Source organism: Amphibalanus amphitrite, unplaced genomic scaffold (assembly GCF_019059575.1).
Source record: "Amphibalanus amphitrite isolate SeventyFive unplaced genomic scaffold, NRLGWU_Aamphi_draft 000459F_arrow, whole genome shotgun sequence".
NCBI lineage: Eukaryota > Metazoa > Arthropoda > Thecostraca > Balanomorpha > Balanidae > Amphibalanus > Amphibalanus amphitrite.
Genome location: NW_024881953.1, coordinates 121690 through 147025, shown reverse-complemented (window position 1 = coordinate 147025; position 25336 = coordinate 121690). Strand labels below are relative to the sequence as shown.

General features: G+C 48.0%; 1 protein-coding gene across 1 annotated transcript in view; it reads right to left on the bottom strand.

Annotated features, from left to right (window-relative positions):
- The window catches only part of LOC122391880 (rap guanine nucleotide exchange factor 4-like), a 75633-nt gene extending 53020 nt beyond the window's left edge, over window positions 1–22613 (bottom strand). The window contains exons 1-2 of the mRNA XM_043386193.1: window positions 22339–22613; window positions 18573–18716 (exon numbers count right to left, since the gene is read on the bottom strand). Coding sequence (XP_043242128.1) covers window positions 18573–18716; window positions 22339–22458 — 264 coding nt within the window. The 5' untranslated portion in view covers window positions 22459–22613. The remainder of the gene's footprint in view (window positions 1–18572; window positions 18717–22338) is intronic.
- Between the last annotated feature and the right edge of the window lie 2723 nt (window positions 22614–25336).

The following is a 25336-nucleotide window of genomic DNA, read 5'->3' as shown; positions in this document are numbered from 1 at the left end:
AGCATGTCTTTGCATAAGTCAGTAGGCGGAACTATGGTCAAGCGTACCCATTTTCGGGAACGCATTTTCGTTCCCATGTTTGGGAACGATAAACCCAAATATGGGAACGCCATGTAGGCATTATTTAAAACAAGAAAAAGAACCGGTAAATGACGTCCAAAAAATATAAAACGATCGTGGACCGCCTGATATTTGTCTCAATATTGTTGGGAAAGAGTTTGCTATTGTAAGGCCCATCGTAGTTTCAAATCGTTCCCCTATTTCTAAATCAGATCATCATCCGGGCCGCGAGCCCAAATTTGGGAACGCTCTCGTACACTGGCGCTGCAAGCGTTCCTTCTTATGGGAACGGCGTACCCAAAATTGGGAACGATTTCACCGACGTCTTTCAGGGGCTCTTTTCACTAACAAGCATCACGTCCAACGCCGCAAATTATTGTTAACGCAACAATTATCAGATGACCTTTCCGGCAAGACCGTCGCATGTTTCGCTCGGTCTTCTGCGCTTTTATTCCCGTCGACCTCGCAGCGGGCACGCCCCCCTCTGCAAGAATACGTAATTCACAACGCTCAGCGATGTTCAACAAGGTCTTCCATACCTATATCCACCGTCCGCGCCGAGGGTGGAGACATGTCAAGCACCTGTCTGTTTATCACCGATAGTTGACGAGCACAAGGAAGTATCCAAAAATGGGAACGCTGAATATGTTACACCCTCAAAACACCTAGTCCCAATGAAAATCTAGTTTTTTCCTTTCTTGATGAGTGTAAGTGGCAAAAGGCCTGGTAGGATGGGCACGAGGAATGATCGAAATCAGCATAAAAATTATAAATAAGCCACACAGAGCGACCTATATAAGAGAAGTTCCCCCAAAACGATCACGCTTAGAAACACGGAAGACAAAAACCACGCTCATGACGCTCCTTATAAAACAACTCTAAACAGCTAGCATCCAAATAAAATATGTCTTTCCGGGATGATAAAATACAGCTGAATAATTTTCAACCACTTAAACTGAGTTTATAACAGTAGTTCGGTAAATTCACTCGCATTCCACGCGGTCGTCCGCCCCGACACCAAAAGTCAACAATATTACCTCGGGACCGTCCGCGTCTTCGCTTGCATTTGTCAGCATCTGGTGTCGATAGTATGAAAGTTCATAACCAGGCGAAAATTATTATACTTGACCTCAAACTAAAAAAATGCTTCATTTTCCTTAAAATTGCATGTTAAATGTCGTATAACCCATATTTCCACCATTCGGTCATTTTAAAAAAATCATTAAAAATATCATTCCACGGTCAATTTCCTTGTTCCACGGTCAGATTAAAGATAATTTTATGGAGATTTAGTAGATACGTTAATTAGCATGCACTTTTTTGAGACGTGATGCACTAATGAGTTTTAGTGCGCGAACGGCCGAAAAATTGCCTTCCGTTGTCATAAATGGGAACGCCCGTTCCCATATTTGGGAACTCCGTTCCCAAAAATGGGAACGTTCCTATATTTGGGTACTCATGACCATAGTTCCGCCTACTGAAGTGTGTTGCTTATTTGAAATTTAAACAGCACGTTGAAAAGTTATGGGCCTGCAAATGAAAGTATGGCTGGCTGGGGTAATGCCGAAAACGTGCAATTACGCACGTTGAAGCACGCTATGTGGACTTTACTGCTGTAGAATAGCAACGCGTATTTTTAGTCACACATATTACACTTTTAACCGACACAACGGCCTCTTACCTATAAGGAATGATTTACCTGGCCTTTTCTTATTATATCACACAATTATAACTTCCAGTGTGCACCAAGCGTCCTCAAGCTCTTAAAACGCGTGTCAGCTTTGATGAATTCTGGGTAAAGTTTGAGATAAAATGACAAAACATAAATTTTGGCATTCCTCGTATATCATTTCTCCCATTTTCGGCTTTCCCCGCAGTCCGGGGCAATGCCGAAAAAGTCACTTCTTTGGTATTTTTAGTTTGTGCGCTTAACGGTATGCGAATTCATCAAATGCGCCTGGTATGTTTGAGAGGCAAAAGACTGGCCTCTCGAATGACGCCAACATGAATAGCTTATGTTGTCTACCTTGCGTGCTACGGGCGTCAGAAAAAAAGTATTCGGCGTTCCCCCAACTTCCCCTACCAAACGATAGCGCGAACTTTTGGCTTTATAATGAGTCATAATTTATACAATTGTAATGCACACAGGTGTTACATTTATTGATTTCCGTCAGCCCTTACATTGGCACGCTTTTTTGAAAAACGTCAATGTTCTTATAGAGCTACAAAAATTGTACGCTAGTGTACGGTCTCAGACTACCACCACACTGTGGGTCAAGGAGTTGTCTACATGTCCTCAAAATTTCAGCTGCGCCTGAGTGCGCCGGTGTTGGGGGTGAACACTTTTTTGAATGAGTCATGTCTGCTCCTGCTGAGCCATGGGACGGGCCCTAGCGTGCGTTAAGGGAAATGCTAGTACTCCTCGTTCATTCTCTCGTCTGTTGTGACGAGTTGGTGGCCCATGGAAGGTCGCCGACCTGTGAGCGACCTGCCGTACCCTGGGGCGTAATCAGCTGACGGCACGACCCCCCCCCCCCCACGACACGTGCCAGTTGCATTTTCATGTGTCGCGAGAAGAAAACAAAGGTTCTCCGGAACTAGAGACCGGACAATGTCGGTGAATGACAGTTGTTCATTCAAAAACTGCTAGCATTCCTGTGAAATATACATTTCTTTAATATCAACAGCATTATCGGTGTAATTAATTATGTATAGTACCTGGTCTATGTATAACAGGAACTTTCCACTCCATGGCTATTGCAGCAAATTCATAGATGGGCTCTGGAGCTGTATGGTCGCTACACATGCTTGCTTGATAGTTTATAAACATATTTTAATACCTGATGGAGCGCAATTAAATATTCATTGTGCCCAGTTTGCGATGGGACTGTTAACTGAAAGGTGACTGTATGAGACCTGCCACAGCACGAAACGCTGATCACGATGATCGGCTTTTGATCGTCCATCACTGTTTGCGTTCGGCAGGGTTACCATCGGCCTCTTCAGTCAGTATTAATACGTCCAATGTAGGTGGTATAATTAGTGCTGTCCACCTTTATGAAAAGTATCCGTTTGCTGCATTAAGCGTCAGTTAGTATGGCAATGAAGTGCTTTTACGTGCACGTTGATGGTACATAACGCACCATACAATAGGAATTGGTAAGAAGTTTTGGGATACATTCTACCATTACACGTCATGCAATGGCGGATCCAGTGAGGGGCATAGTGGGTATTTGCCCTCCCCATAGCTGAATCGTGTGGGCAAAACTATCCTTTTGCCGCTCCCAAAGCTTTTGGTGATGAGAAATATAATACGGCGTCGATGCCTATCTGGACGAAAGGCAGGTCTTTCGGTCACAACCATTCTGAGGGATGGAGCTGACCGCTCGCTGCTCATTATTTAGGTCAGTATGCTGATAACAGATGGAACTCCCTCAACTGCACACATGCAGATTGCAGACGTAGTGAAGCGTTGTAAAGTCACCGGCGCGACGGTGGGTCGGGGTCACCGAATGGGTCGGAAACTTTTGCCCTCTCCAAACGGATTAGCTGGATCCGCCCGTGAGTCATGTGACGTAAAACATACAAGATTCTGGACTTACTAAAGTGGAGACCGGGTTAACATCAAGTTGATATCAAAATACACGTTTGAAAATGTTTTTGAAATGAATATAAAGATTGTAGGTAGGTCCTATGTGAATAAGTCCTATACCTACCTATAAGAGCATTCAAGGTCACCTGAGGTCATCAACGCTAATTAACAAGGTCATGTCCTCAAAATTGACTTGCCTCGTCGATGGGCCTTACTCAGACTTGCGATTACTCTAAATTTACAGATACCTAAATGTTCGTGCATTCATAGCTAGAACATGACAATATTGTTATATGTTTCGTGACACTTGTGACGTCATAAACAAATACATAAGCATCTGGTCCGACACATTTTGCACTTCAATGATCATTAGTCTCCAGCGTTTCGTTTGAGCCCAAAAACACGTCTGTATCTAATATAGTTTCTTAGTTATGAGCCCTGGCCAGTTTTGGTCCAGAGTTAAAACATAGTGCGGTGGCCATTCACTCGGTCGGACCTGAGCTCAGTGATACGCACCACAGTCGGAATCACCGGTGCGTTCGGCCTGAGCTGACCAATCAACCAGGCACTCCCCTTTCCGTGGTTCACGACCCGTGTCCCTACACACAGGAGGCGACTCTCTCTTTCCCTCTCTCTCTCTCTCTCTCTCTCTCTCTCTCTCTCTCTCTCTCTCTCTCTCTTTCTCACTCTCTCTATCTTTTTCTCTTCCTGTGAGACTGCTCTCTTTGAGCGGCTACTTTATTCTGTAGTCACGAATATATCAGCCTCAACCTTCGCTAGAGGCTGCATCATGCATCACTCCGGTCCTCCATTCAGCAAGTCCAGCCAATTCAATCCAACTCTTTTGAAGACATCAATGATGTCCGCCCAGCGTATGGGTATGCAGTCAAGGCAAGATGCGTGAGACGCGTAACAGGCACTCGTACCACCCTGTAACCTTTAGCTTCTGACTGCATCTAGGTTGAAACCACGCGGCAGTAGCCCAGTAGTCGGCCAAGGGCTCGACGGTGGCCCACCGTATACCTCCGAGGTCGCGGCTGGCCCTCCAACCACAGCAACACGGCAGCAGGCGAGAGCCGTGTCACATGTCGGCCACGTGACTCACCGATGGCCGGCGCGGTATGAGGCGCATACCGACTCGTTAACAAGGGAACTAGGTACGCCGACGCCCCGTGTCGCCGTGCATACCTTTCGTGCCGAGCGGCGGTATCATTAGCGCCAGTTCCGACAGAGCCCGGCTGGGTTCAGGTGCGCTTACCATCCCGCGCCCCCCCCCCCCACTGGAATCTCCATTTCGACTGGCATTTCGAGCCACCCCCTCCTCTCTCTCTCCTCTCGCCAATCCTATCTCTCTCCTCTGTACTCTGTTCTGCTTTGTTCTGCTGTGTTCTTTCTGGTCTGGCCTCTGTTCACCCCCTCTCTTCCCGTCTCTCTGACCTGTTCTGCTCTGTTCTGCTCCTTTCTCCTCTCCTCTCCTCTTATTTTTCCCTTCCCTCCAATCCCACCCTCACTCTCTCTCCACCTCCCTCTCCCCGCACCTGCCGCCGACGCTGGCGACACCGCCGCTCTGCTCGGTCCGTCAGGCGTCACAGCCTCCCTCTCTCCCCCTCCCTGCTCCCACCGACGTCCGGCCTGCCGACAGACTGTCACGGAGGGCGAGCAAACAGAACTGCCGCACCGCTGCCGAGGCCTTCTCTAAATCCTACCGAAGAAAGGACCTTCCCTAGGCGAATCAACGCATAGCCGCTAGGACCGGCGCCACTTGTAGGAGCACTATAAACCACGCACAGCTCGTCTTGGTGTCCATAGTCGTCGTCAGGCGAGCGCGCTGACTGCGGCCGTCGGTGGCGCGTCGTCACGGAGCGTCACGGGGCGTCACGCGGCGTCACGCGGCGCGGGGCACGTGCGTGGCGCGACCGTCACGCACCGGCGGCAGGTGAGACGGGTCGCGAACAAAGCGGGCCACGGAGGCGGCGGTGCGCGCAGCGGCCGAGCGAGCAGCGCCGGCCGAGCCGTGCCGCGAGTCACACAGGGACGCACCGGGCCATTGTCGGACGGACGCACGGAGTCACGGACTCATGGCAGGACGACACGGAGTCATGCTGGACCGCACGGAGTGATTACGGACTACAGGGACTAGGGAGTCACTTGGGCTACACTGCGTCACAATGAGTCACGATGAACCACGTTCAGTCATTCACGGCAGGCCAGACCGGCACTGCGCCTCACAGAACAATTCAATGCAGTTCTCTACCACAGAACGCTCGTCGAAATACATATACCCGAGTTGACCCACTGACTACGACGAGAAGGCTCGGCCTTTTTAAACAAGACAATTCATAATGCTATCAGCTATCAAGCTACAGTGCATTATTATTTGTATGCATGCTACACAAAAAAAACGGCACAAAAACTGCAAGCACTCACATAAATCCAGTGATCCGTGCATGACGTTTAAGCATGCGGCCATAAAAATGCAGACACTCACGGAAATAAGAAAATGAAAACCATGGAAAAGGTACCTACCTACATGAATGAACTAAGAGTATATTGTAAATGTTCTTATTCATCAATTTGCATGATGCTCATCGCCACTAAATTGTTCATCATTTAACCCTAGAACGCCTAGGGGGGGGTGTATCAACCCCCCCCCCCTGAGTTTTTTTCGAAGTGCACGCTAAACGGCTTGTCGTAGCGGGCTGAAATTTTCAATACCCTCTGGGGCAACCTTTGCGCATCTTTTGCCGAAAAAAAATTGATCGGGTCATGTCACTATGACGTCATAAGAGGTACAGCCTCCGGCCGGATTTTCACAAACTGAGTGCCAACGCCCGAGGTTTCCTGCCGGTGGTACGGACATCGGTTGATGGATCGTGATGAAACTACCCATGCATGTTGGGGCAAGTATTGGCTATCATATGGTATAAGAAATTTGACCGGGTCAGGTCAGGTCACGGAGCTATGACGTCACAAGAGGAACAGCGTCCGGTACTATTTTTGAAAAGCGCCCGAACCACTATTTTGCTAATTCTTGTCACCTCAATGGGAATATGCAGCAATATTAGCTCCTATAGGGAGCAAATGGACCTCCCAAATCCAAAAATACAATCAGATTTCAAAAATTTACATTTTGATTTTTCGAATTTCTGCCGCCGACTGTGACCTTGCCGACTTCCGGCGCTCCCAACGCGCCATTTTTAGAGCTAGGGAAACGAAATACATACCAAACGATAGAGAATTGATCAAGGAACACGATAGTGAAGGTTTCAAGTCGATACCTCCCACCGTTTTGCCGCAATCGCCGCCGAAAGTTGAAAAAAGTCTATTTTTCCGAAAATTTGACCTTTGACCGGTCAAAAGTAGGTCAAATGTTGACCTAGGACCAAAAAATATACCACCAATCGCGAGATCTCGTTGAGAGCAATCCGTTGGTTTTTTCCGCTAAGCTCTACGACCTTCCGTTTCGAAACGCCAGGGGGGGTCGTAACAACCCCCCCCCTGGTCGTTCGTGTTATGAGAAATGGCCTGGTCGTGCGAGGGTTAACCCACGAGCCGCTGGGGGGGGCATAAAGTTGCCCCCCCTTTACGTTTTGTGAAATACCTCCGAAACCTGATGAGCTACGCACGTGAAACTTGGCATAGCTTCAAATGAACACCTAGGCAATGTTTGAGGAAAGTTTGGTGGTTGTAGCACCTAAGATGACGTCACAGTGACGTCATAAAGTTTTGTCGTTTTCCGATATGGACCGTTTCTGATGACGCTGAGCATGAAACTCGACTGTAAATGAACTAGACAGCACCTGCTGTCATCCTAAAACATCTTGCTACACTTCCATCTAGTTTCTGTTTCAATAATCGGCCCTTTATATTCGTTCCCATATATGTGATGTATCGTGAGGAATATGAGAGTCGCAAATCTATAATTTCACTTATGACGTCACTGTGACGTCATTTCAAATGGGATCGACACCAAATTTGGACACAACCTCGGCTAGGTATTCAGGAAGATGTGTGCAAAGTTTCGTTTCTCTATCTCTTCGCGTTGCGACGATATCGTCGCAGAAGTAAAGGGGGGGCAACTTTATGCCCCCCCCCAGCGCACACTGGTCGGAAACGCTCCAGCGAGAGGCCAGCGGCCTTTCCGCAAAAGTGTTTTGCTTGTTATTCCACAACCAGTGAAGCAAACTTCATAAAACTTTGCATACCTTCTCTGTCATATGTAAGCTATCATTTGGATGTCAAGCACTAAATATATGACGTGAATCTGTTAAGTTATGACGTCATAATTGAATATAATACAGGATCTAGCACCACTTAAAGTCAACAAGGGAAATTGGGAGCTGCTATTCGGGCACCGGGAATGGTTTCATGCACTCCTTGCAAGGTCCAGTGCTTGACTTTAGCATTGTTGACTTTGCGTGACGTCATTTATGACGTCACTAAGACCATGTAAGTTTTTCGTCAATAACTCCTGATCAGATGGAGCTAGATAGTCGGGAAAGCAACCATTGGACTCAGGAAGACCTGCCGAATCGAATGATATGCGATATGACCTCCTTGAACCATTTTCGTGACCTGATTGGCTCCGACCTGACCTTGACCCGAGGTTAACACCTTAACCCTCGCCGGCACAGGAGGGTGATGCAACCCCCCCCCCCTAAGGTTTTTCGCGAATAACTCGCGTAAAAAGCGGCCGATCGCGACGAAACTTTCAATACCCTCGCATTGATCAATTTTACACCTACCCTAAAAATTTCATGGCCATGACCCCAATGACCTTTGACCTGTGACCTCTTTTCCGTGACCATGTTTGGCCGAAATCGCGATTCGGCGTATGTCGGCTCGCATTAGCCGCGCGTTTGCAAGCTTTTCGTGGTTTCAAACGTTCAAACATGTGATTTGATGTTGCTCCCATACATAAGGATGGGTGTCAAGGCTACCTGAAGGTCAGGTCAGGTCATTGACCTTTGGTGACCTCGGGTGACCTCGGTTCACTTTTTCGAGTTTTACATGTTTCTAGGCTAGTTTTTGGAGCTGAATTCTAATTTAGCAACCATTTGAACATTTACGAAGTAGTTTTGGCGCCTTCGTAACATGTTACGAAGCTGTCAGAGGCGGTTGACACGTATTACGAATACCCGTCACAACCCCTACCGGTTGACCTGACCTGACCTGGCCCGACCTGGTCTAAATGCTTAAAGACATCATCTCTGATCAAAACTAATACGATATTCGTGATCAGCACCCCGGAAAACCACATAGCAGCCACAATTTACGACTTTCTAACAGGTCCCGATTTCCCCGGTTTTCGGGTCATTGACCTGACCTGGAAGGTCACCCGTTGACCTAGGACCTTAAAATTGGGTATCATCGGCTTCCTCTCGTGATGGGCAACACGCTCGTTTTTTCCGCGAGGCTCTAGCTCGATCACGGGCCAAACGCGAGGGGGGGTCGTACCAACCCCCCCCCCCCTTGTGCCGTCGAAGGACGCAAAATGGCCTGTGCCGGCGAGAGTTAAGTAGACTTCACCCGAACACCAAGTAAAGCATTCAACGCGCCTGAGCTAGACAAACACGATTATGCCAAAATCGCGGCAGTGCGACCATTTTTGGCAAAGTAATTAACCTAAAACCGAGCCCGTGCCTTGTGGCACTTACCAGACATAAGAGGTCACTGGCTGACCTAAGACCTTAAAATCGGGTAGTTCCTAATTTTTGCGTCTTATAACGGCACAAAAGCTTGTTTTTTTCCGCGAGGCTCTAGCTCAATTAGAGGCGAAACGGCGAGGGAGTTGTACCAACCCTCCCCGGTCAATGTAGAAAACCAATCGGTCCGGCCAGGGTTAAATACCGGAATTGTGATCTAATGTAAAAAGACGGCCCAAGGTAACCCGACGTTAGTGACAGGTGTCCTATATTTGCAGCGTCTTATATTCACGAAGGTTTCAATTTCCACTTTCTTCAGCCGAGTGATGGTTGTCAATAGCAAGGCTCTCTAAATGCAAGCCGTAATCGCCACGCAATACGTGGAAGGCTTTTGATGTCAATACATACATAAATGCATACATAAAACGCACTTTTCACAAAATTCATAAACTCAAGCGCATCTGCTTTTAATGACCAGTCAACTACGCATGGATGCGTGCAGGCCACACAGGTCAGCGTAAGCCGGGCGCGGCGGCCGAGCCGAAACTGGGGCGGGGCGGGCGGTAGTTGGGTAGGAAGAGCGGCTCCTGCAAATTTTGCGCAAATATGCGCAGTTAGCTTTTATGTTGCCCTGGTGTAAATTTAAATCCTACTTCATCTCACAAAAAATCAGAGTGGAACTAGATGGGACTACCTGTTGTTTCCTTACCTAAACTTTGCAGTTATATTCCAGAATCACTGTAGGAGAGCCTTCATAAAAAAGCTATAGTACATCTTAGTTAGGGAAAAGGTATACCAAAAAATTTGCACTGGCCAGTCGGCAACTTCATAACGAACATTTTGATGCATAATATGTGGGATTTCAATTTGGCGTCTATCAGCAATAAGACTCTGAATATCCGGCTCAAGAAACCTCTTGCTCCGCGTCAGTTTCCGAGTTCTGGGATACCCCATCTTCGGGGACTGATTACAGCTACTTTTGGTCACCCGGATTAGTTTTTTTGGCCTAAGTATAATAATTTGATCAATTTCAAATCGATCTATATAAAAAATAATCCGAAACTCCGGAATCGCCCGTGGCCTCTCGTGAGGGCGTTTCCGACCAGTGTGCAGCGGCCGGCGGGTGGCGCGGAGGCCCAGCGGCCGCCGGGTTAATGAAAGACATATGAGGCACTGAAGTACTGGATCTGTAGCCTAAGACAGCAATTCGTTTTTGTTTTTTTTAATCAAGCTCTGACAATAAAGCGAGCAAACAGGCGGGACTGCGGTTAACCAGCTGGTGCATGTTTATGTCTGCGTCGCCTGATATCGATTAGGATTCCAGGACAAAAAGTCAAAAGACAAAATGTCAAAAGACAAAAAGTCAAATGCAAAAAGTCAAAATGGATAAAAGTCAAATGGAAAAAAGTCAAATGGATAAAAGTCAAAACGGATAAAAGTCAAAAGACAAAAAGTCAAATGGCAAAAAGTCAAAACGTCCAAAAGTAAAAAATGCAAAAAGTCAAATGGCAAAAAGTCAAAATGGCGAAAAGTCAAAAACGCAAAAAGTCAAAAGCAAAAAGTCAAATGGCGAAAAGTCAAAATGGCAAAAAGTCAAAAACGCAAAAAGCCAAAAACAAAAAGTCAAATGGCAAAAAGTCAAAATGGCAAAAAGTCAAAAACGAAAAAAGTCAAAAGCAAAAAAGTCAAATGGCAAAAAGTCAAAATGGCGAAAAGTCAAAAACGCAAAAAGTCAAAAGCAAAAAGTCAAATGGCAAAAAGTCAAAAAACGCGAAAAGTCAAAAGACAAAAAGTGAAAAAACGGCAAAAAAGTCAAAATGATAAAAATCAAATGGAAAAAAGTCAAATAAGAAAAAGTCAAAAGTAAAAAGTCATATAGGTATCTAAAAAAACCATAAGACACCGCTCGCTCGTAATTAAAGGGACTATCCCACCTTCTAAAATGTTGTTAAAACCAGTTAAATTGTGCCCGACTTTATAGATTGGATGACCAGGAACACGGTTCTGGCATTTATTTTTCATTAACCCTATTAGTGGCAGGGGGGTTGTTTTTATCCACCCCTCAGGTTTTTCGGGAATATCTCCGAAACCGCTGAAGCTACGATGCTGAAATTTTCTGACTTTTCCTAAAACTAAATTGGGCACATTCCCTGAAAATTTCAAGTTCACAACTTTACCAGGAGCGGCTCCAGAGCACTGGGAATTGGGGGGTCCTATTCGTGAAGCGAGTCATTTGGGCGAAGATCACGATGCTGCACCAGTTTTACGAACAGTGAATGAAAGGTATCATGTGATAACATATACAGTTATTGTGCATCCTCTTTTGACACGTTTTTGCTATAATAGGCGGATCCAGGCGTCCAAAAAGGGGGGTTATGTTTTACCTCCCAACATAGGTGCCCTGACACCGCCTATGCATGACCAATACAATTCTAGTCGTTCTCTCATAAGAAAATTGTAACATAACAAGACCATTACCACCCTTTTTAGAAACAGTACCAACAAAAACCTTATTTACTATACTTTTTGTGTACCCCCAATCTCAATGATCTGTATCCGCCTATGATTTTTGAAAATGCATATTTTTAGGATCCATGTGAATTCCTGGTTCATTCTCTATCGATCGGCAAAAGTTGCGTTAAGATTGGTTCAGAAACCTGGCCGTGATAAACAGTCTAAAATGTATCTGCAATTTGCCCGTTTTTACCCCCCCTCTACCCCCCTATTGACATTTTTTAATTTTTATTTTTTTAGAAATGTAGATCACGTTGAGCGAAATCGAATGGAGTTTGAATTTTGAAAATCGGCCCGTTAGATCTCGAGATATCAAGGGGGGGTCGTAAGCAGCCCCCCCCCTGCCACTAATAGGGGGTAGCCAGGAGCCTGCCACTAATAGGGTTAAACATCTTAGGCTTCCCATATTCCCAACACAAACTTTCAAATATGTGACGTCACAGCCCAAAATTACCTCCTTCCCCAGGCCACATTACTGTCATAAAGCTGATTCTTTTTACTCTGTAGGCACCACAGCAAAGTTCAGACCAAGTTTTAAGCGATTTTCAACGAACAAACCCATTTAAATCAGAATGACTAAACGAGGTGACGTCACACTAACGGTCGCTCCATGTTGAAGATAGGGCCTTGTACAAGGCCCATTTTCAAATGAAGGGAACGAATTTCTTCAACACCAAGAGGCCGCGGGGGTTGCAACCTAGATGGATAGTGGTTTCTGAACCTCGCCGCAAACTTGGCTATCTCAACTCAAACCCCATGTTAAAGGTGGGATAGTCCCTTTAACCCTATGGCGTTGCATGGAAAGAAATGAGTTCAAACTGCCTCGAGCCCGGCTCCAACATTGAGAAAGTTCCAGCGCCAGTGCTCCCACATGTAATAATAACCTGTGAATCACTTTCATTTTATTTCTTAATGGATTCGTTAATTAAAATATGTTCATTTCTTTTAACCAAATTTCTATAAACCCAGCGCGTTGGATGCTGGACCAGTCAGCGATGACCGTACAGGGACCAGAGAGCGTGAGTGGACGGAGGGGACCGCGTCCAGTCTATCGGGCACGTTTAAACTTTCAGATAAAACTTTGCCATAGCACTGGAATTGCACGATGGGGCAGTGGTGACCCGCGAACGTTTGAAAAGTTGATGGGGTAGGTTGAAAGTTGAGGGGACAAAAATTGCAACTCAAAATTTTGAAATTATCTCGTCTTTTGTATTTTTTACTTTAAGTCCATTGACGTCATTTAAGCGTTAATCACATGGTATTTTTTTATTTTGAGGTTTTGGGTTTTCACCAGGGCCTCCTCTCAGGGGCGACACTTTCCGAAAATTATTGGTAGGGCTCTAATGTAAATTTTTGCCAATTCAAAGCGATTCTTTCCACGCAACGCCATAGGCATAATGTTAAATTTCCAAAATTATTGGTACCTAGGGCTCGGGCCCTACCATGCCTATACAAAACGACACCCATGCCTCCTCTAACATGTTAACTGCGGGAGCTGCAGCCCCCGCTGTCATCCTCCAAACTGGTCACTGAGGGGTACCTTAGTCATTTTTTAATCTTAGACGTTTTTGGTAGGGGTTACCTTAGTCATTGCCCGTGATCGGACCCCCCAGTCAAAACTGCTTAGAGGAGGCACTGCTTTTCACCCTCTCCCATGGGGGAGGGGCTGCCGCCGCCCGGTGCTCCGCGCACCACGGACGCCACGCGAGCGCTGCTGGCGCGGCGGCGCGCACTGCTCGGCCCGCGCGCCGAGTATACGGTGGTGAACCGGCAGTGTCGAGCGGCCATCAGACGTGACCACGCGGCATACTATGCTGACCAGCTGCGTGAGGCAGGACCGGCGAGGATGTGGACAGTGCTGCGGCCGGTGATCGGGGCGGGGAAGAGTGCCACTGCTGCTGCGCCAGCGTGCACGCCGGAAGCGCTCAACGATTATTATGTGAGCGTGGGCCCCACCACCGCAGCCAGCGTCCCTGCCCCGCTGCTGCGGACCCCGATACCTGTCAGAATCCCTCGCGTACTTACATGTTCCTTACAACTTCAGTGGGTAGGGTACGTTGTGCTGTATAATATTTTTCAAAAGATGAAAAGATCGATGCTTCGACTTTTATCCTTTTGACTTTTTATTTCAGACTTTGACTTCGACTTTTCTATTTTATACTTTTTTCATTTTTTGACTTTTTGTCTTTTGACTTTTACCCGTTTTGACTTTTTGCTTTTGACTTTTAGTCTTTTGACTTTTTTCCATTTGACTTTTTTGTCTTTTGACTTTTACACGTTTTGACTTTTTGTCTTTTGACTTTTTTCCGTTTTGACTTTTTGTCTTTTGACTTTTTTCCGTTTTGACTTTTATCCTTTTGATTTTTTGCATTTTTGACTTTTTGTCTTTTGACTTTTACACGTTTTGACTTTTTGCTTTTGACTTTTGGCATTTTTGACTTTTTGTCATTTGACTTTTTGCGTTTTTGACTTTTGCACATTTTGACTTTTTGCTTTTGACTTTTTGTCTTTTGACTTTTATCCGTTTTGACTTTTATCTTTTTGACTTTTATCCCGTTTGACTTTTTGCATTTGACTTTTTGTCTTTTGACTATTTGTCTTTTGACTTTATTCCTTTTGACTTTTTGTCCGGTTACCATCGATTAGCGCCTGGGGACCTTGGTGCCTCTAACAACGGGAGCACGTCGGTAGACACGCGGGCTGACGCAGCCTCCTCTCCAAAAATGATGGGATCAATATGCCGTCCCTGGTGAAGAGAGAAAGAGAGAGAGAGAGAGAGAGAGAGAGAGGGGAGAGAGAGAGAGGGGAGAGAGAGAGAGAGAGAGAGAGAGAGAGAGAGAGAGAGAGAGAGAGAGAGAGAGAGAGAGAGAGAGAGAGAGAGAGAGAGAGAGAGAGAGAGAGAGAGAGAGAGAGAGAGAGGCTTTAATACAATAGTGCAACCCCAATGCAAAACTCCGATTTTCATCACTCAATATGTCGTTAAGTGTCCATCGAGTGTTTTTCAGCGAAATGTTCTCAAAATTCTAGTGACAAAGCAAGGGGCAGACTGCAGTGCATTAACTCAACCAGCGTCTCTGTAGAGAATGGCTTTCAGCATCCACACATAAAAAACGACACGTCATTTTTCACCACTGATCCGCCAAAGTCATACAGCAGGTGGAGCTATGTCCCCCGAATTTGCAGCGGAACTGTGTGCAACTGATGGGATTGGTCATGTCGGCCAGAAGCAGTATGGCAGCCGGTAACCGACCGCCTGCGGCTACGTGCGGTGCTGCGGCAGGTCATTTCGTCAGACCAAAAGTCCATGTCCATATTGGCAGCATTCAGTGGCGACGATTGCACTGGTCGGTCATAGCTCCACCGACCTGGCGGCTGGCACATGGATGAGGTGACCTGACGGGCGGGAGTCAGTTGGGCAGCAAGCAAGCAAAAGTACTGGGTTTATATTACCCTGACTGGGCAGTGGGCTGGATAGCGCCGCTGATAAGGCGTCACAGCGGGATGGAAAGCGACTGGCTATCCAATGTAGTCTGTACTCCCCGACTGTCTCAAGAGTCTAGGCACATCTGCTGCTCTTATATGATGTTCCTAAATTGCGAGTAATTGAGTTTTAGTACCACATGTCTAAAGTCGGACAAGAAGTTCCAGAGAAAGATGTGGATTCAGAGACAGGCTCTGTAGCCCCCCCCCCCCAATTCGCTCACGTTATGGAATATACCTTATATATTGACCGGGTAATCATACAGCCCTTGCGAACTTCGGGCTTCCTATGTAGTTCAGCAGGACGATTTATCTGTCGGTAGAAATGTGCTTTGTACGGTAGTATCAAATATCTCAGGGAGTCATATAATGTGACGTCATATCCATATCTCGCCGCGGTGACGCCACAGCCCCCTCCCCATCCCCCGCTCTCTCTCTCTCTGTCTCTCGGGTGGCAGCAGACACCCGCTGTAGATTCATGTTTCTATAGCATATGAGTAATAACGCCACTGTATTTCGTGCTACGTTTAATAAACAGCCCTAGGTGACATTTCAATGAACCAAGATTCTTTCATAACAATTGAGTACAGCAAAAGTCTGGGTTGCTGCAATTGCGACACGGTCTATCTAAGATATTGCAGAATGTTCCTGAAGAAATTGCCGTGTGTTCCGCGGCGATATCGCCTTTCATACACCTGTGGGGCCACAAGCGGCGAACTAGCGCGGCCGATGGCTGTTCTACGACACCTGGCCGCTGCTGACAAGGTTAATGCCGCAATCACCGCGATGGGCTGCCCAGACGATAAAGTCGCCGGCCGGCCCGACTGAGCTCTGTCTGCTCGGCAGTCGGCCGGCCGCCGTCAAAATGTCACGCAGAAGCCGTATTAGGCCGGAAATCGTCTCCGATAACTGCCCAAGGAAATGGCTCGCCATGGCTGGATTACGGTATGGACACCCGAAGTTTACCTTCCGTTTTCTTCACTGCATCTGCCTGTCCGTTCCCATTCCTTCTGCATCTGATCTGTCCCATCTCCGCCTTTTAAACCCATTCTAACTCATCAGATCTCATTCCATCATATTCCATCCCACCTGAACCGTGTTCCATTTCAGTCCCTTTTTCCGTCTCTCTTATTCCGGGCGCAATGTATGAAATGGGTTGCTATGGAGCACCAGAGGGCCCTAACGTCGTGGACTTCTTTCGCCGAGCCAGGTGGCTTCATCCAGGATTAAGCGTGGACAGAAGCAGGAACTTTCCCCTGGAAGTTTATGCAAACATTTAAATTTGACAGATGACTGGGGACAATAATTGTTCTGCTGTTTGACACATTTAGGTACATCCGAGGAAAAGCCTCACTTTAAAGTCAAAATGTCCCTGTACCCTAATCCAGCAAGAGAATATACCAAACAACTAATCGCAGTAAAAATGAGATGCAAAAATGACTATCCATAGACCTATGTATACCTCATGTCATAAGCAGTTGGTCTATGGATGGCCTGCTCCGAAAGGGCTTAGCTACCTTCAAAAAGCTTTGGCACATCCAAGAATTAGTTTTGTATGGAGCAGGATGGAGACCTCTGAACCCGATTCTGAATCCTTCTAACTATGGACTATCACTGTAATCGACATGAACAGTCGTAGGTATGCGATATCAAGTGCTAAAACAAGATGACGATAAAAATAAACTTACTGCGTGCTCGGTAAAGCACAGTATATTCTCATTTGCCTTCAATTAGTAAGATGAGCCAGCGCCGTGGGAAGCACCTGGCTGCCATCCTAGCAGGGAGGGTGGGGAGGGGCGGGGCGGCGAATCCTCATCTCGGTCGGACGGATCATTCGCGCTGCCGACTCCGGGACGAGCGGCGATTCATTAGGGACGAGCGGCGATTCATTAGGGCGTTCACGCCTCCGCGCTGCTCCGGGACCACCGGCGGCGGCGCGCGGCAGTCTCACACCTGACCGAACGCAGATAATTAGCGACCGACCCGCACCTGCGGGGGCGCCGCAGCCAGCCGCACGCCCGGCCCACACGCCCCGGCGGGCCGTAATAAGTGCCTGGAGCCTGTGTGCGGTGTCTGCAGATAAATTCAGTCGGTCGGCGCACTTCAGGGGGACACCACCGCGCCGACCGTCACCCGGAATAGATGGTCGGCTCACCACGTAACCCAGACGACGGGCTGCGCTGGTGTCTCAGAGAATCCAATGACACAGGCTGCGGCCCGCACTAAATCGCCGCGCCTGGTGAACGGGACCTTCGCACCGGACATGGGCCACCAGCCAGCAGAGGCTGCATCAATCAGGACTGACATGGCCTATCACTTGACAGTTTTAATCAATTTAATGGGCGTTGCTAACCGCTGGTCCTTGATATGCATACAACTCAATAAAAAAACCATGGGTAAACTAGAAAAAAAGTATCTGCGATTCACTGCTAGGTAATGCGATTATAAATTATGCGCATATGCATGTCACGAAAAATAACAAAAGGGGCGTGTATGTAAGTACTTATTCCTCGTACCTATATTGCAGAACAGGAATCAAAGTTATAAGTACAACTTCAAAGGGTAGCCAATGTGTTCACAGAAGGTGTCTCCATCATCCTTCCTGTTTCTAGAGAAGTGCATTACTGCATAAAAAACATAGTCCCTTGACTTTTGCAGAGCTCAAGTGTGACTGGGGAGAGTTCGTCTGATTCTATGCCTGAGCGGCCACAGCAATCGCGCGAGACCCACGCATTGCACCAGTGAAAGCTACTTCCGAGCTGAATGGTCTCGTTAAAATCGCCTGACAATGCGTGGCTGCTCTCTGATCAGCCGGTCGTGGTGCAAGAGGCGCGGGTTTCTCTATCGGCGAGAGGACGACTGCCTTTGTCGAAACTAGATACTCGGCAGCGTATTCGCATGCCCCAGAGTTTGAACTCTGCAATTGTATACTAGCTTAATTATGAATTAGAATTGCTGAGCCACTTTAGGACGAGTCCTTAAAATATTTTCCAAAAATAAGACATTATGATAGAACAATGGTTTCACTTCGCTCCCTCTCACTCTCTCTCTCTCTCTCTCTCTCTCTCTCTCTCTCTCTCTCTCTCTCTCTCTCTCTCTCTCTCTCTCTCTCTCTTCCTACAACATTCGATTGGTTGATGTTTCTGGTCAAGAAAATAGCAAAAAAAATGTAACAGCATTGCTAGTACCGAGCGGCGGTCATGCATCGAAGCCCATTCACCCGACACATGCGGGGTCGTGCCTCGACCGTTCGGTCGGCGGACGGTGCGCTCGTTACTCACGTGCCAGAGTTTGCGGAAGTCCCGCTGCTCGATGCGCACCAGCTGGCAGGGCTCTCGGGTGACCATGGTCAAATGGCGCGGAGAATCGGTCAGCACCGACTCCCCGAACGTGGCGCCCGACCAGAGACAGGACGGCTCCACACCCTGGCAACGGGTCACAGGTCAAAGGTCAACTCACAGTCCTCGGTCAGAGACGGGACGGCTCCACACCCTGGCAACAGGTCATAGGTCTGAGGTCAACTCACAGTCCTTGGTCAGAGACAGGACGGCTCCACACCCTGGCAACAGGTCACAGGTCTGAGGTCAACTCACAGTCCTCGGTCAGAGACAGGACGGCTCCACACTCTGGCAACAGGTCACAGGTCAAAGGTCACAGTCTGGCCAGAGGAAGGATGGCTCCATAGTTCACCCCCTGACGACTGGTCGCGGGTCAAAGGTCAAAGGACCAGAAAGGGAGGATAAGCACCCTCGTGGCAGGTCACAAGTTAGGTTCGATGGCCTCGGTTCCCGCGACCACAAGCAGAACGGCTTCACGTCATCGTGTCTGGTTACAGTTCAGGTCAAAGGTCTCATCGAATTCAAGAAAATAGCTCTACGCGCGTCATAAACCGTATGGCGCGCCGCTTCAGGCAGCAGTTTATTTCTGACTGACTTATTTCGAGTTTTGATATTCTTTTAGAAAGTGTAACAAGTTTAGGCCAACCAACAGCAGACTCAAAGTAACCCAAGCAAGCGAATCACTATACAGATCCAAATATAGCTATGCTGTTACCGTCGCTGAACACCTACTCATCCAGTGTCGCTGCAGTTAATTCATTGTTGCCAGCTTTTTCCAATCGCGTCCCAGCTACTCCACACCACAAGCCCTGGCCGGACTGCCCCGGACACGTGCTGCTACTACCAGAGTACCTACCAACTATCAGTAAGGCAAAAGTCATTGCCAGCCATGCGCCTGATGGGCAGGCTGCACGCATAGCACACCGGGCGCCTGAGAGGTAGGCTACCCGCATAGCACACCGGGCGCCTGAGAGATAGGCAGCCCGCATAGCACACCGGGCGCCTGAGAGGTAGGCAGCCCGCATAGCACACCGCGCGCCTGACAGGTAGACTACCCGCATAGCACACCGGGCGCCTGAGTGGCAGGCTACCCGCATAGCACAACGGCGCGGTGGCTGCTTTTCCATTCCGTTTTGTTTGTGCCGCATGCGGAGGTGGATTGTTGGAAATACATATAACTGGGCGTAAAAGTGACAGCGGATTGCTCGGAGATGCTCGGAGCGATCCAATGACAGGCGAAGCAGTTCGCTCGCCCGCCTGGAGCCAGATACAGCCAGCATCACAGGTCGGCAGTCATTGCATACCATGTTGTAACCCGATGCCCCGTCACCCTGTCCGACCTATCAAAGCGCAGCATTGAGAGCCCCGGGCCGGTGTGCCGGCTTTGTTCTGGATTTAACTTGCTCCGGTGGCAAAACGAGCCACGTGTTCGATACACTTCAGACTGATTTAATGGGTCCAGAATTCAAGCCATGACGTGAAATGTTCGATTATTGCTAATTTGCTAGCCACATGTATTCACCATTAGGTATTAGACATAATGTAACTGGTCTAGCACATCCAGTGGTGGATCCATGGGGGGGGGGCAAAATGGGCATTTGCCCCCCCCCCCAACGGCATAATTTTAACATTACGCCTATGGACGATGCATGGAAAGAATCGATAAATTGTTATGGTTTGCCCCCCCCCCCCCAAAAAAAAAACCCTGAGCTGGATCCGCCTCTGAGCAAATCACCGGTATAACCTTCACTTAGAAAGTTTCATGAACATAATGTGACAACCGATGCACACGGTGAGTGCTGTCAAACTTTGCAAGACCAGAACAATGCTTACGTGAAGTTTGAGTAGCATTGTGCAACAGCATTGTCTGAAGGCAAAGTAACTTAGCTGTTAAAGGGACTATCCCACATTCTAAAATGTTGTTAAAACCAGTTAAATTGTGCCCGACTTTATAGATTGGATGACCAGGAACACGGTTCTGGCATTTATTTTTCATTAAACATCTTAGGCTTCCCATATTCCAAACACAAACTTTCAAATAAGTGACGTCACAGCCCAAAATTACCTCCTTCCCCAGGCCACATTACTGTCATAAAGCTGATTCTTTTGACTCTGTAGGCACCACAACAAAGTTCAGACCAGGTTTTAAGCGATTTTTCAACGAACAAACCCATTTAAATCAGCATGACTAAACGAGGTGACGTCACACTAACGGTCGCTCCATGTTGAAGATAGGACCTTGCACAAGGCCCATTTTCAAATGAAGGGAACGAATTTCTTCAACACCAAGAGGCCGCGGGGGTTGCAACCTAGATAGATAGTGGTTTCTGAACCTCGCCGCAAACTTGGCTATCTCAACTTAAACCCCATGTTAAATGTGGGATAGTCCCTTTAACCCTCGCCGGCCGAGGGGGGGGGGCGGGTGCCGCCCCCCATAGGGTTTTTTTTCGCGATAGCTCCGAACACGCTGGCGATAGAGAGCTGAAACTTGGCATACCTGACCTTTGATCCAAGCCGCATCTTTTGACACCAACCGCATTTTTGGGTCAGGTCAGGTCACTGACCTATGACGTCATAAGTGAACCTCTGCACGGTCTTCAGATGTCGCAACTTCGCAACGCCCTCACTGCCAGAGGAGATGTCACAGGGAAATGAAACTTGCAGGATCTAGTATCCATTATGAGTCCCACAACTTGTATATCTCGGATTTTTCCTAAAGGTCATATGAGGTCAGGTCATTTTCGTGACCTCACCATTATAAGTCAATGGGGAAAAATTCAAACTGCTATTCTGGCGCCGGGAACGATCTCCAACTATCTCAACCACACAGAATCGTGATTTGATGCACTCCTTGCAAGGTTAGATGCGTCACTTTTGCAATGTTGACCTTGCGTGACTTCATATATGACGTCATCAAGGTCATATTAGTTTTTCGTCAATAACTCTTAATCAAATTGAGCTAGCGAGTCGGGAAAGCCACCAATGGACTCAGGAAGACCTGCCGAATCGAATGATATGCGACATGACTTCTTTCGACCAACTTCGTGACCTGGGGGTGCTGACCTGACCTTGACCTGAGGTCAACACCCCAAGTTGACCTGACCCGGACAAAAAGTATATCATTCGACGCGCCTGAGCGAGGCGAACACGATGCTGCCAAAATCGGCGCTCTGCGGCCGTTTTTTGCGAATTTATTCACCAAAAACTGAACCGTACCTTGGGGCACTTGACCTGACCTCAGAGGTCACCGGTTGACCTAGGACCTTAAAATCGGGTACCAATCTCTGCGTCTCGTAACGGCGCACACGCTCGTTTTTTCCGCGACGCGCTATCTCCACCAGGAGCGAAACGGCGAGGGGGGGGGGTTGTACCCCCCCCCCCTCGGCCGGCGCGTATGTAGAAAACCAATAGGTCCGGCGAGGGTTAAATCTGCGAGTCTTTAAAAATAGACATGGAGCCTAGCGCAGAAGAGTTGCTTGCTATTGTAAGCACAAGCCAGTCATATATAAGCTAAATGGTAAAGCGTAGCCTAATTGTTACTCCTTCTTTTCGTAAGGCTGGCATTACTTTTAATTATTTTTGTTTTCCCAAAGCCTTTAGTACCTACACAGTAGGTACCCAGTAGGCCTATACGTAAGCATATAAGCAAAACAAAATTGATCGTTTGAGCTATGGTAATTGGCAAATGCCTTTGACCTTGACCTCGTACCTCGAAAGCAGCTTGAACGCAGTAGCATCCCCTTCTCCGGGACCTGGCCATCAAATGTCGCCAACTGGTGTGTCCTTCGCCTCCGCGGCAGCTGCCACAGCAGGATGGCAGCAGTGACATCTAGTGGAGGTCAGTCGAACCAGAGCAGTGACATTGTGAAGGTCAACCGGAGTGAGGCGACTCCCAGCGGAGGTCAGTCAAATCATAGCGGCAAGTGGTGGAAATCAACCCTTTGAGGCACAATGCTGACCTGATTGGTGACTTGATGTCGCATTAGATTTTGCACAAATAAATATCGGAATAATCATGTCTTGTCTGGTCGCAGCCAGCGCTGAGGACAATGGAACAATTGAGTGGGCTTCACTCATCTGCTCTGAGTAGGCGAATCTCATTCATCGCGCTCCACAATAAACCTGATTGCAGGTTGCTGCCCACAGTGTCCAGCTTCATGTGGTGCCACTCCTCATGGCACCAGTGTCACAGGTCACAGGTCACTGGTCATCGGCTTCCATTGATCGGTGAATGGTGAACCGCCCCAGTCGAGTAGCACACACTGCACGGTCCACCGCTCAGCACCACGCCAGTCAGCGGTAGGTACTCGACAACAACGCTAACAGATATTCCACGGATTCGGATACTCAAAGTCGCTCTAAATTCGCACACGTTCAGATGCCGGACCACCTGTGGATCTCTTCGTTCCAGTGACGGCACTAAGGGTAACCCAGCGGTCACAGTCTGCCACTCTACCGCTCCGCTCCAACTGCCTGTGGCACTCCGCCCCCCGCTATCGGCCGACCGCGATTACCGGTAATAGAATCCGCCGCCGCTCCGGCTGCTCTACCGGCGGCGACTGACGTGTCCCAGCTGTGTCCCCCTCTCCCTCCCCTGACCGAGCTGCGTGCCCCTCCCCTCTGACCTGCCACGCACTGCTCTCCGCCCCTCCTCCGCGCCTGTCCGCCCTCTGTCCTCTGCACGCTGACCCAGTGACCGAAAAGGATGGGGAGGGAAATTGGTGCAGAATCGGAAACCTCCAACAAAAGAATATTATATCAGGAAATGAACACACTGCAACATACATATTGCAATAAGTAGCATATATGCTATCAGCAAAAGACAGGCACTACAGGATTAACCCGCGCCCTGCTGGGGGGGGGGGTGTTTGAACACCCCCCTTGTGGTTTTTCGCGAATATCTCAAAAACGGCGGCGCGGAGCGCCGCCGTTTTTGGTACACCTTATCATACATCAATTCTACACATGTTGTGAAAATTTCAGATCAAGGTCATTCAAGGTCAGGTCACCAGGTCACTTGAAGTGACCTCACCTCATAAAAAGTTTCAATGTCTGTCATAGCTACACCGAGTGACCGATCGCTTTGAAACTTTCAGCGATTGCTAAGAGCAATAGCATGTACAAAATGTATATCTCAGAATTTTGATATCGATGTCCTAAAGTCAGGTCAATTTTGCGACCTCCCCATTATAAGTCAATGGGAGAAAATTGAAATGCTACGGGTTCAGCCCCGGCGACTCACTAGGGTGCCTGCCCAGACCAATGTCTCCCCCTATATCCTATCATCCTCCCGGCTCTGAAATGGTGTCATTGGACCGAAAGGGCCTAACCCAACAAAACAAAAATTGAAATGCGCCTCTTTTGGACGAAAGACATTATAAACACTCCCAAACACTGAATTACAAGTGCTTTAGACACACTGAACATGAAAATGGTGTCCGTGATCCCTGTTTATGCCCTGAGGTCATCTTAGGTCACGAATGGTATCTAACAGTTTTTCGCAAATACCTTTTGATAGAGGCATGCTAGAGCGATGAAAACGCCTTAGATGTGTTCAGGTCGACGATACGGATCGACTGATATGCAACATGACCCTTTCCGGTCAGGTCATGACCTTGACCTGAGGTCAAATTTTCAAGCTGACCTTTCAAGGTCAAGTTATAGTTCATTCGATGCGTCTTGACGAGAGAAACACGATGCCGGTAAAAGTAAGCTCGTACAAGGCTTGGGTCAAAAGTTATTGCAGAAAAACTGTTTCCGAAAAAAATCGGCTATTTTTGCAGTTTTTGCCCCCTGGAGGCAAAACCGCTGACGTTAGGTCAAATCTGAGAGAATTACTCAGAAAGGGCGTTAATAGGGCTATCGAATGCGCTTTTCCGCGGCGCTGTAGCTCTATTGGTTCCCAAGTTATGCGTTGGCTTCTTGGAAATTGTCGACATTCGACCTGGAAATCGGCGAAATTTTGCGTTCAATGACCTCTGGTAGTGGTGACCTGACCTTTGACCTGACCAAAAATTGACCGAAGTGATTTCCTCATTATTGTTGACGCTCTTTCGAACGCCGCCTCCGCGTATCGCTACGTGGCCCAGGAGCCGAGTTAGAAGGGGGGGGGGTGTTCAAACACCCCCCCCCCCCCCAGCAGGGCGTGGAAATCCAGGACCCCCAGCCGGGCGCGGGTTAACAATGCTAAAGCACCCTGAAAGAAAGTCTACCGTGCTTTTTTAATCGTATTCAAGCATACTTTCCTTAAAAAGGTCACTAAACGTACTAGCAATCTATCGTAAAATGGTTTGGGGAAGATAAGAATAAACAATAATTAATAATTTTACATTCTTCGGCATCCTGCAACCCACGTAGTTGAAGTACTAGTAAGTAGTCTTGGTCAGGCACCTGAGCGCTATGCATAGATTATGCCACTTTAATTTAGCGGTGTGTGCGTGTACTTAGGAGACCAGCCGCTTCCGTATCGGAGTAATTTATCGAGTTACGCTCAAGTGGCGTCCCATAGCAAGGCCAATTATTGAGTTACGGAGCGCGGCTGGCCGCGGGTCGTAGCCTACCTCACTGGCCATGCTCCAGAAGCGGGCACTGCGGGTCATTGGCGTGCATTAGTAATGGGCGGTCTCCCATAGTCGGGCTGTAAGGACGGGTGGCACGACACTACTGTTTCCACGGCAGGGCAATAGTCGCCTGCATTAGCAATAGGC